At 35.4% G+C, this 12653-nt stretch overlaps 2 protein-coding genes and 1 long non-coding RNA gene across 3 annotated transcripts; 1 reads left to right on the top strand and 2 right to left on the bottom strand.

Moving 5' to 3' along the window:
- The first annotated feature begins 2388 nt into the window (after positions 1-2388).
- LOC133876028 (small ribosomal subunit protein eS8y-like) lies at positions 2389-5479 on the top strand. Its single transcript, XM_062314332.1, has 5 exons — positions 2389-2537; positions 2639-2711; positions 3486-3819; positions 4630-4802; positions 5226-5479. The coding sequence occupies exons 1-5, from the start codon at positions 2534-2536 to the stop codon at positions 5305-5307; spliced, it is 666 nt and encodes a 221-aa protein (XP_062170316.1). The 5' UTR covers positions 2389-2533; the 3' UTR covers positions 5308-5479.
- A 1040-nt stretch (positions 5480-6519) lies between these two features.
- Positions 6520-7690, bottom strand: LOC133876371 (uncharacterized). Its single transcript, XR_009901525.1, has 2 exons — positions 7479-7690; positions 6520-6915 (listed from the first exon to the last, which is right to left on the bottom strand). It is a non-coding gene; the product is annotated as an uncharacterized LOC133876371 (long non-coding RNA).
- A 1442-nt stretch (positions 7691-9132) lies between these two features.
- Positions 9133-10236, bottom strand: LOC133876338 (F-box protein At2g26160-like). The gene has a single exon (XM_062314607.1). It carries the CDS (start codon positions 10234-10236, stop codon positions 9133-9135), a length of 1104 nt encoding a protein of 367 aa, XP_062170591.1.
- Positions 10237-12653: the final 2417 nt, after the last annotated feature.

The raw sequence follows: 12653 nt of genomic DNA, 5'->3' as shown, positions 1-12653 counted from the left end.
TAGTAAAAATAGCCAAAGTTTAAGGAAAAAAAAGAGAACAAATAAAACTGATTTTAAATTTCATCATAAAATTAAATTACCTTGCACTTCTAGATTTTTCTGAGAGCCACTATGGAATTATAGCTTTTATTATAAATTTTTTACAAACTGATGTGACAGTTCGTTTATCATTTATCACATTAACTACCAAACAATTAAATTTTTCTGTTAATTTTATTGCATAATTTTTTACCCAAACATTTTCCAAAGTTCGTTTCAACTAAAAGCCACGGCTTTGAACAAATTTTAGGGTTAAATACATTTTTACCCATTGAAATTTAACAACTATATTTTTCCTCCTCTCGATTTCACTTTCGATCACAGATGATAACACTCCTATAGGCATATACCCAAATAGTACCTTAGTCCATCTGCCATCAAGAAAACTAACAAAATTTCACGTTAAACCAATCAAAACTTAATGTGTGTCATATACTTTATTAAAAAAAAATAATAAAATTTAAAAATTTAAAAAACTTCTATTTAAAAATCAAGAAAAAAAAAGAAAAGAAAAGAACAGAAACAGGTGGTTCGAGCCACTCCTTTGAGCCAATGCCACCTCCATTTTGACTGATGAGGATGGTCAGCTACCCCTATTTTGGCCTATAGGGGCAGTGAGTCACCTTTAGGGCCAATTTGGGCGTGACAATACTACCTCAAAGGGCCTTAGGGTGGTTGAACCATCCTTATGGCCATGAGGTGGTTCGGCTGCCCCCATATAAGTCTTAGGAGGTACTCGAAACTACCTCCAAGCCAAATGAGGGTGGCCGCGCTACCCCCAAATCAATCCTAAAGGTGGCTCAGTCACTCCTATAGGTTAAAAATAGTGGCCACATTTTTTTTTTCTTGATTTTTAAATTTAAGTTTTTAAAATTTTATTACTTTATTATTATTTTTTTAATAAGGTTAATGAAATGTGTCAAATTTGATTAGTTTGATAGAATTTTGTTAGATTTTTTGATGGCAGATAGACGAATGTACTATATTGTGTATATGCCCATAAGCGATATACCATATGTGATTCAAAGTGAAACAGAAAGAAAAAAAAATAAAAATAAAGTTGTTCAAACCCACCGAATAACAAGTTATTTAAGACTTTTAGCTTTAATTTTTATTTTATTTTTTTGAAAAGAAACTTTTGTCTTTAAGTTGTTGTATGTAATTAGATAATATTATTTATATTGACTTTATAAAATTATATAATATGACGTGTTTTAAATGAAAAGTCACTTAAAACACGTTACATTAGTATGGGTAAGATGAATGTAAGAGCATTCACAGTGGGTTATGTAAAACTCACTATAAATCTATAATACATAAGCAAACCACAAAAACACCCCTCCATCGGCTTCTCTATCCCAACGCCAATTTAGATTTGTTGAACATCTGTGAACAGTGCAATGCCGCATGAGGCGTTGCACTGTTCACAGATCCATCGATGTGTTTTTTTTTTTTTTTTTTTTTTTTTTTAATGATTGTTTCTCTCACTTTCTTCTTCTTTCTTCCGCTTGCCGGCAGTCTCTCCAGGAAGTACAAGCAAGCTCATCGTCGTTGGCTCGGGGGTTAGAGATCTCGACAGTGACGACTGTCGAATTGCCGGGCTGGTACATGTCCTTGTTCGTTTGGAGATTTAGAGTCGGCTAGAGTTGGAGCAATCTAGCGAGCTCATCGTTGTTGGCTTGGGGGTTGGAGATCTTGACGGTGACGACTACCAGATCACAGGGCTGGTCTTCAAAGTCGGTCGGAGCTGGAGCGATCTCGCTTCGACGCGATATGGCGAGCTCATCTTTGCTGGCTCGGGGGTTGGAGATCTCGACGGTGACGACTACCGGATTGCCGGGCTGGTCTTCAAAGTCGGCCGGAGCTGGTGCGATCTGGCAAGCTCATCGTTGCTGGCTTGGAGTTCTTGACGGTGACTGAAGCTCAGTCCTCCGTTTCTTTGTCCTGATCACGATTTTAACAAAAATAATAATAATAAATTTAAAAATAATTATTTTAATAAAATAGATAAAAATCTAGATAATCGGATGGATGATAGTTTTGAAAGTGGTTAGCTAAACTAGCAAAAAAATAAATTTTAATTATCTAGAATAGATAAAAATTTGCATCTTCGGATTGGAATGCTCTAAATTAACTCTACTTTGTATTATCACTAAAAAATAAGCAATTGATAGACCTAAAATACTCAGCCCAGTCTGTTCCTAAGGGCCTAATATGTAGGCCCAAGAATGCCCTGTAAATCACAACCGTTAAAGTGCTAACATGCCACGTAATCAAACGTTCTATATTTTATTTCCACAAACAGCTGGATCTTCACTCTCTTGCCCTCAATACCTAAAAGACATCAAGGACACAATAGTAATTTTAAAACTAGGGTTTAGAGATAAACCTAGCTCGCCTCCCTTCTCATTTTCTTCTTCGAAGACCCTAGCTTTTCAGCAGAGATTTGGGGGCTTGTGGGAGACAGAAACCGTAGAACTCCCACTCAGCCAAAATGGGTATCTCTCAATTTACTCTAATTTTTTAAATCTCCTTTCAGTTTTTGGTCTTTGGTCTCAATGTTTTGATTCTAATTTGGAGAGATGATGTGGATTTGTAGGTATTTCTCGTGATTCCATGCACAAGAGACGTGCTACTGGTGGCAAGAAGAAGGCCTGGAGGAAGAAGCGCAAGTAACTTTGAAATCCCATATACTTCCTAAATTTTGTTCAAATTCTTTTTCTCGTTCATTTATGGTATTGTTTGGTATGTGAAAAAATTTGGAGAGAAAATTGAAAGGACGCTGTTAAAACCTTTGATTTATGTTATTTTTGTATGGAGGAGAAATTAGTTTGATTGTTGTACTTGGATAATCTTGGTTTTAAATTTCTCTTATTTTCCTGTGTTTCTTAGGTATCCAAGGATAATTCAATAGTATATCCTTAAACTTTAAGCGCTTTAGATGAGGCTAATTAGTTTCCATGTTTTTTTTTTGGTATGATTTTTGGGTACGGTTTGTTTCGGATAGAAAGTAACACTAAAAATCCATAAGCGTCCAAGGCTTATCAGTTCGTCTTCGTTTCTGCTCTGATTGGTGGATTTGTTTTATATCTGAAGGAAAGTTATCCCCATCTCCCTGTATGCCAGAATCTCTTGAAACTGTAATATATTTTACTCTCCTGATCAACAGGGTTGTCTTATTTTTGATCTATAGTTCACAAAATCTCTCTTACTTTGGACATATTACCATAATTGCCTAGACCTTAATCTATATAACCTTGTTTGTTGCTTTTCCATTATACTCTTAAGTTGAAATGTAAAAACCACAACTTTCTGTTTTGTAACCAGTCCTTTTTCTCTGTAATTAGGGTCCATCTTATGTTTGCATTTTGAAGGAAAAATAACATCTCTATTTGTAATGTTCTCATTATTATCGTGGTAAATGGGTTTGTCTTTTTTCTTTAAAGGTACGAGCTCGGAAGGCAGCCTGCAAACACAAAGCTGTCAAGCAACAAGACGGTTAGGAGGATTAGGGTCCGAGGTGGGAATGTGAAGTGGCGTGCGCTGAGGCTTGACACTGGAAACTACTCGTGGGGTAGCGAGACAGTGACCCGGAAGACGCGTATTCTTGATGTGGTCTACAATGCATCTAACAACGAGCTGGTTCGTACCCAGACTTTGGTGAAGGGTGCTATTGTTCAGGTTGATGTAGCACCATTCAAGCAGTGGTATCTCCAGCACTATGGAGTTGAAATTGGTCGCAAGAAGAAGACTACAGCTTCCACCAAGAAAGAAGGGGAGGTAGGCAATATTTTTCTTCTGTTTTGTTACCTTTTCATATTATTTGTTGGATTTTTGTCTTTAAAATGGTGGGCATGCACCATTTTCTATGGTTGGCTTTAGACGCTGTGTGGTGGAAGTTGTTATGAATGGATATTTTACATTTTCAGTGGTAGATATATTTTGTATGGGTTTTTCCCCTTTTTTAGGTCTGAGCAATTGATGTCATATAAAAGTTTGTTATTTCTTGGTTTGAACTGGTTCTATTTGATTATTCTTTGGATGAGAATGGGTTGCCGTCAAAGACTGACAAAATGTATGAATAAATCTTATGTATTACACTCTTTTAATTGCTTTATCAGAGTGTGTGTTTTCTGAGACCAGTGATGGCAAACAACATGTCAATCTGATTTGCTCATATCATTTGTATATTTTTATGTATCTACAGTATGAATTGTGCTAGTAGATGTGGATTGTTCTTGTTTATCATGTCTTATGATTGTATGCTATGACCTTGAGTGGAAACGGATATTGAAGGCTAGGAAAATAGATAACTTAGTTTAGCGAACTTCGAACGTATTATAAGATGATGTGACCATGGGTTTTGCCATGATATCTGTTTTTGGATATCCACTTTATATGAGAAAATATATTTTTTGAAGAGAAAAAAAAAAAAAAAAAAAAGGTCCAGTAAGCTTTGGTCTATATAACAACAGCTCATTTGGTTGGTCATGTTATTTTTTTATTTTTTTGAACAAAATTCGAAATTGTCTTATTGACATAGGGCAGTAATGTCTTCCTTTTTTTGACATTGTTCCAATTGCTTGATAGGAGGGTGATGCTGCTGCTACTGAGGAGGTGAAGAAAAGCAACCATGTCCAGAGAAAGTTGGAGAAGCGTATACAGAATCGCAAGCTTGACCCACACGTTGAAGATCAATTTGCTAGTGGTCGTCTATTAGCCTGTATCTCATCACGACCTGGCCAATGTGGCCGTTCTGATGGGTATGTCACTTTTCTACACTTGTATCTTTTTAGTTACAGAGGTATTGTAAGTCATATTCTTTAGAGGTTTCTTGTGGCTGTTATCTTGTTTAAGGGGTGTCTGCAGATTCACAATTTCATCCGTCCATTTACAAAGGCTTATGGACTATACCTTTCCCCACAATGTTTTATTTCATATATTATATAAGTCCTGTTTTTTATGGCCCCAAATGCTGTTCTTCCCCGTTTAAATGCAATTAGGTGTATGAAAAACTAGTTGTAACCTCCAAAGATAGATACGAGTTATATTTTATGATATGTTGATGAGAGCTTTAATTTGCTGTTTAAATTTTCTTGGATATGTATGGCAGTATTTACTTTTGTTTTGTTTTGTTGTATTAAACATCAAGTACTTAACTGTTATGTGAAATGGATTTGCAACAGATATATCTTGGAAGGCAAAGAGCTCGAGTTCTACATGAAGAAGATCCAGAGAAAGAAGGGCAAAGGAGCTGGCGCTGCCTAAATTTTTTGAATCTCATTCTTGCATTATCTGAATTTCATTTTTGATGACCTTTGTTTCCTCTCCAGTAGACATTGAGATTAAGCTAAGACGAACAATTTTACCCGAAGTTTTTTTCTTGTTTTATGTATGACTTCTTAATCGGAAAATTATTATAGCCTTTTGTTGTGATTAATGAACGTAATATTATTATTAGTTTACTTGATATTTATTTTCAACAACTACCACCTTTTAATGTATGTCCTGAATGTGTTTGGGAGCTTTCCATCCAAAGAAGTTGGATAGTAGTGGGCGGATGTATTGTGCCCGGAGGGAGAAGTGGAGGGGGAAGGGAAAGGAGGGGTCAATCTTCCCGCTTTGTTTTACGAGATGTAAGAAAAGAGAAGGGAAGAAAAATGTTGGGCTATCCTTCATATTGTTGCCTGATTTAAAAGGTTGAAGAGAGAAATCATAAATTATCTGAACAATTAAGACCCAAGAAAATAATTTGAGTCTCTATTTGCTACCTTTCGGGGAATTGATTTTGGTGAATATGGAGTCTTGATTGGGGCGTGTCACCCTTGCAAAGGGGCTTTGATAAAGGGATTGGGATTTTCAGCAACTTGGGCGTCCTTATCCCTTCATAAGCTGCATACTTAAGGCAGTGTTTAGGATGTCTGCACTATTTGTGGCCAGGAGGAGGAAACTGATCCAATGGAGATATTTCCTCCTTTTTTTTGGCCTATTTTCTGAGCAAATACGGCATTTTCTTTACACGAGTCTCCCATGAATGTGCGCAAAAGCTGGGAAGATACAATTGATTGGATGAATCAGAAATTTAAAACCAATTTGGAAGGGAAGCGACTCGAGGATCTTTCAGGATAAGGCTATGAATGTTTGTAAGTTGGAACATATGCCATGATATTACATATTGCATCGGATTTAATTGTAACGCCTCTCATGATCAAACGGTTTCTCAATAGAATATATGATTGCCAAACAATTTAATTAGGGTTAGACCTCTCAATCATAGTCAACTAATTTTGTGTTCGGTTCGTGTTGGGTTTATTAATCATGTCAAAAATTGACCGGCCTATATATATATATATATATCCTAATCTGACCCAACTAATTAAACGAGTCAAATCTTTCAATCTTAACCTGTTAAATTCGTATTGAGTTCGCGTCAGTTTTGTGAGTTGGGTAAAAAATTATGTGTCCTATTTTCAATTGACAAGAAAATCAACTGCTGAATGACTTTTATATAAGAAGAGATTAACATGATAATTCTGTGAGAGCCATGGAATCTGTCTGCGTGCAATTCAATCACGGCCAAAATCATTGCCTTCCATCAACAATCATTACAACGTTCGTCACCTCTCAGACCTTTCCTCTAATCGCACCGCCCGCATAGTTGAGCCACTGGAAGTTTAAAATGGGTTATGTGGGTGTACCGTACTTCTTTCTCAATCGTTCTTTGACAAAATCGTTCCGAGCTTTAGTTCGAGCTTGCTGCGGGGCGACGTTGACATAAGAGAGATACACACCGACGGCAAAAAGAGCAGCACCAGAGGCGAAGCAAGCCACAGTCATCGCCAATTTCTTGGGCGTTGAAGGAAAGCACAGCACCATCTGCTAAATTTCGTACAGGCAAAAGGAGAAAGATTTTATCAAAGATAACCAATCCCAAATTCGATGCAACAAATATATATATATATATATGTGTGTGTGTGTGTGTGTGTGTGAAAAAACCATATCATTTCCTTGAATGGTTTGAATAAACATGTATATTAACTACGTAATAACATATTCGTCGCAGAAACTACCAAATACAAAACGGATTCATTTGAAACAATATAATATGAACGAGTGGAAATTGACCAAGAGAGCTCAAAAAGTTCACAAGTGCCCATTCATAGCTCCACCGGTCAAAACCCATATGGAATGAAACATTATAATGGAAGAAAAAAGACAAGAACTTCTAAGCGGATTTTAATCAAACACATAGCAAGCAATTTTTTGTTTTGTTCTAGAATATCTTAAAGTAGTCGAACCTATTATGATTCCAGAATTATCAGTTAAAGGTAGAAACGTTATTGAAGTTGAAGTGGATCGATAAGGTAAGTGGCGAAAAAATATATCCATGTACATGTACATATACACAAAGCAGCCAAGGAAGAACTGGAAGGTAATACCTTAGAGAAGAAGAGATGAAGACAGGTTTTGTTGAAGTTGGCGGAGATTGGCTTGAGTGGGCGAGTATTTTGTTTAGGCGGTTTGAGACTTTTGAGTCCTCGGATCGGGAAAAAGGATCCTTTCCGGTCCGGTTAGTGTTTTCTTAGGGATAATTTGAAAATTAATGGAGCCAAATACCCGGATAGGAGGAAAACGATTCATTAAAGCGGACCCATTTGGTAAAGTCTTGAAAAGTGTTAGGTTTTGAGTTTTGACCAAAAAAAAAAAAAAAAAAAAAAGAAAAGTAAAACGTAAAAATTGAAAGTTGATTTGGTGCATCAATATTTGAAAAAAAAATTGAGATATATTTGTACAAAAGAAAAAAGAAATAAAAAAAATGTTGCTTCACGACGGCGGCAGCCACCACCGAGCTGCCATTATGGCGGTGATATGGTGGCCACTACGCAATCGCCAAATCTATCTGATGGCCACAATACCATCTCAATTTTTTTTTAATTTTATTATTTTTATTTGTTATACATATAATCAACACTCCCTACACCTGAAGAAAAAAAAAAAATTGTACATGAACAATCTCCTCACTAAAATAAATATATATATTATTAATTATGTTTCGTAATTTATTTTTTGAAAAGTGTTTTGTAGTTTTTAAAAAAAGTTTTATAGTTTGTTTTGAAAAGTAAGTCAAGTTTGAAAGAGTAATACTTCATACATAATTTTCATTGCACTTATATTACTGGGCTGATGTGACAGTATCCATCAGCCTTTAAATAATATTAAAAAAGAGAAACGCTAAGTTGTACACTCATTTACTAATGCTATCCAATCCATCGTACGTGAATATCTTTAATTTATTATTTTATCGCCCGTACCCAATTAAATTCTAAATTTTTTTGCAGCAGTATCGTAATAAAGTATGGTAACAATGGTCTTTTATTTTTTGTTTAATTAAATGATAGAATAATTTAATATTAGAAAGGGAAATCACAGTTTTTAATTTAATAAATCTAAGACATAAGTTTGAGTCCACTCTAAATTTGAGAGCTACGTCAATATTTCTATTAAATAGATAATAAGAATAATTTTATACAGGAAAAAGAAATTCCGAACAAGTAGCTGTGGAGGTGACTTGTCAACAAGGGACCGCCATGAACGATACATACTGCAGTAGTCACAGATTCACAAAGATTAAGAATATCCAGTTCTGCAGTGTACAATTAAGAACAGTAAACTGTAAAAAAAAATAAAAACCCATATAGAAAGAAACACTGGAATCCGAAAAGAAAGACAAGAACGCCTAAGCGGCTTTCGATCAAACAGATAGAGTGCAGTTATTTTCGAAAGCCTCGAAGTGGTTATAGCTATTACGAAAACAAATATGCGTACTATAATTGCGTTGTGAACTGTTGGTACAATAAATATAGTATATGACTGCTACATATGTAAAACAGTCAGACAGCTTCAGTTCATGATCACGACGTAGCGAGCAGAATGCCTCTCATGTTAAAAGATGGCACTCTCCAAAGATCACTTTTTCTTCAGTTTATGTATTTAAGGATCGGAGTGTTTTCCATCCTCCGAGAACCAGAAGTTTTCTGATGATCATTTTTTTTTTTTTTTTTTTTTGTTTTGCAGGAAGTTTGAAAATTGCTATTACATGAACCATCGGTGGCGTGGAACATCGTGACACAGAAAAAAGTGAGGGAACCGACGGATGGTTTTATTTGCCATGTCGTATACCCCAAAATCATCTGCGCGTCTTGGCTGTTTGAGTATATGCAATAGCAATACATCATCTGTGAAATAGATGCAATTCTGCCTGTATACGGTAGATTCACCAGCTCGCATGCACACAGATTCATTATGAGCCAAGAAAATTGCTTCATCACCCAAGCTCGTGATCTCGTCCCACTCCAGCCTCTCCGAATCCAATCTGTAAACCTTAAACTCCTGTGGGTAGAAACATCTATGAACCATCAACAGATCCCCACACATCGATTCCACCAGATAGGAAGATGCATGATAAAAAAGGTTCGCACTGTTATTAATAGTATTCCTTGTTGGAATTTCTTTGGCAAGAGGAAAAGGACTCAACTCAAATTGTGTAACGTTCCCGGAGAAGTCCATTGAACAGAATCCACCCTTGTAGCTTATAATATCAACAACCCACGTCGGCTTCTCAAAAGGATTAACAATGGGTGTCCACTCCTCATCTCCTGGTTTCCAAAACATCAATGTTTCCTTAAGAAATTGGCTTCGACGAACAGCTAAAGCATTAATTGAACTTGGACTTGTGTGTTTAGATGACAAAAGGAACTTGATATCATGGGTATCTACAGAGTGGTCAAGTGTGAGCGTCGGGAGCCGAATCCGAGCTCTTGAGAATGGGTTACAGAGAAAGATATGATGATCGTGATTCTTGCGATGATCAGATGTGGTCATGCAATCCATTGCCAGCCAACCATGCCAGGAGTAGACGCTTCTGGGTAACAAGGGCTGCCCATCACGAGTCTTGAACTCCGGAATTTTACACGAGCTCGATTCGCCAGTGAAAATATTGAACAACCGTACGCATTCTATACTCTTTTCGTAGACGAATAGGTGTGGAGGTGACGACGCCAACAGCTTGTCGGCAACGGACCGCCATGAACGACACACGTCGCGGTAGTGGTAAAGATTAACAACATGCGTTGGCTGCCTCAAGATCATCTCTAGCAGCTCTTCTGGGAGGTCAGACCAGGACATTAATGGAGCCATCGATTGGTGGAAAAGCAATATGAAAATTTTGTGTCATTCACGTACGTACTCTGCAATCCCTATATATGTATATATATATATATATATGAATTTGTTGTACTAGGAATACTGTTCGGACTTGGAAAATTAGTGAGTTATTCTAATCCTAGTTGAACTCTAGGAAAACCGTTCTATTCCATCACGTACCACCCGCCTTTAAGATAACTTTTCTGATCAGGAAACAATTTAAGATTACAATTCTTAGTTTACCGCTTTTTATTTTTTATATGTAAAAATCCGATCAAGAATGCAACATTACTATTATTTTTTTTCTTTTTGCGTAACTTAAGGTGATAATTCGTATTCGCATGTTAGGTTCAAACCATATCATGTCGATACATATGTATTAGGCTATATATATATATATATGAATTTGTTGTACTAGGAATATTGTTCGGACTTGGAAAATTAGTGAGTTATTCTAATCCTAGTTGAACTCTAGGAAAACCGTTCCATTCCATCACGTACCACCCGCCTTTAAGATAACTTTTCTGATCAGGAAACAATTTAAGATTACAATTCTTAGTTTACCGCTTTTTATTTTTTATATGTAAAAATCCGATCAAGAATGCAACATTGCTATTATTTTTTTTTCTTTTTGCGTAACTTAAGGTGATAATTCGTATTCGCATGTTAGGTTCAAACCATATCATGTCGATACATATGTATTAGGCTATATATATATATATATATGAATTTGTTGTACTAGGAATATTGTTCGGACTTGGAAAATTAGTGAGTTATTCTAATCCTAGTTGAACTCTAGGAAAACCGTTCCATTCCATCACGTACCACCCGCCTTTAAGATAACTTTTCTGATCAGGAAACAATTTAAGATTACAATTCCTAGTTTATCGCTTTTTATTTTTTATATGAAAAAATCCAATCAAGAATGCAACATTGCTATTATTTTTTTTCCTTTTGCGTAACTTAGGGTGATAATTCGTGTTCGCATGTTAGGTTCAAATCATATCGTGTTGATACATATGTATTAGGCTATATATATATATATATATGAATTTGTTGTACTAGGAATATTGTTCGGACTTGGAAAATTAGTGAGTTATTCTAATCCTAGTTGAACTCTAGGAAAACCGTTCCATTCCATCACGTACCACCCGCCTTTAAGATAACTTTTCTAATCAGGAAACAATTTAAGATTACAATTCCTAGTTTACCGCTTTTTATTTTTTATATGAAAAAATCCGATCAAGAATGCAACATTGCTATTATTTTTTTTTCCTTTTGCGTAATTTAGGGTGATAATTCGTGTTCGCATGTTAGATTCAAACCATATTCTGTCGATACATATGTATTAGGCTATATATATATATATATGAATTTGTTGTACTAGGAATATTGTTCGGACTTGGAAAATTAGTGAGTTATTCTAATCCTAGTTGAACTCTAGGAAAACCGTTCCATTCCATCACGTACCACCCGCCTTTAAGATAACTTTTCTGATCAGGAAACAATTTAAGATTACAATTCCTAGTTTATCGCTTTTTATTTTTTATATAAAAAAATCCGATCAAGAATGCAACATTGCTATTATTTTTTTTCATTTTGCATAACTTAGTGTGATAATTCGTGTTCGCATGTTAGGTTCAAACCATATCGTGTCGATACATATGTATTAGGCTATATATTTATGAATTTGTTGTACTAGGAATATTGTTCGGACTTGGAAAATTAGTGAGTTATTCTAATCCTAGTTGAACTCTAGGAAAACCGTTCCATTCCATCACGTACCACCCGCCTTTAAGATAACTTTTCTAATCAGGAAACAGTTTAAGATTACAATTCCTAGTTTACTGTTTTTTATTTTTTATATGAAAAAATCCGATCAAGAATGCAAAATTGCTATTATTTTTTTTCCTTTTGCGTAACTTAGGGTGATAATTCGTGTTCGCATGTTAGGTTCAAATCATATCGTGTTGATACATATGTATTAGGCTATATATATATATATATATATATATATATATGAATTTGTTGTACTAGGAATATTGTTCGGACTTGGAAAATTAGTGAGTTATTCTAATCCTAGTTGAACTCTAGGAAAACCGTTCCATTCCATCACGTACCACCCGCCTTTAAGATAACTTTTCTAATCAGGAAACAATTTAAGATTACAATTCCTAGTTTACCGCTTTTTATTTTTTATATGAAAAAATCCGATCAAGAATGCAACATTGCTATTATTTTTTTTCCTTTTGCGTAACTTAGGGTGATAATTCGTGTTCGCATGTTAGGTTCAAACCATATCGTGTCGATACATATGTATTAGGCTATATATATATATATATATGAATTTGATGTACTAGGAATATTGTTCAGACTTGGAAAATTAGTGAGTTATTCTAATCCTAGTTGAA

The sequence above is a fragment of the Alnus glutinosa genome, chromosome 8 (assembly GCF_958979055.1).
Source record: "Alnus glutinosa chromosome 8, dhAlnGlut1.1, whole genome shotgun sequence".
NCBI lineage: Eukaryota > Viridiplantae > Streptophyta > Magnoliopsida > Fagales > Betulaceae > Alnus > Alnus glutinosa.
The sequence above is the reverse complement of the archived record's forward strand: the minus strand, read 5'-3'. Positions and strand labels throughout refer to the sequence as shown.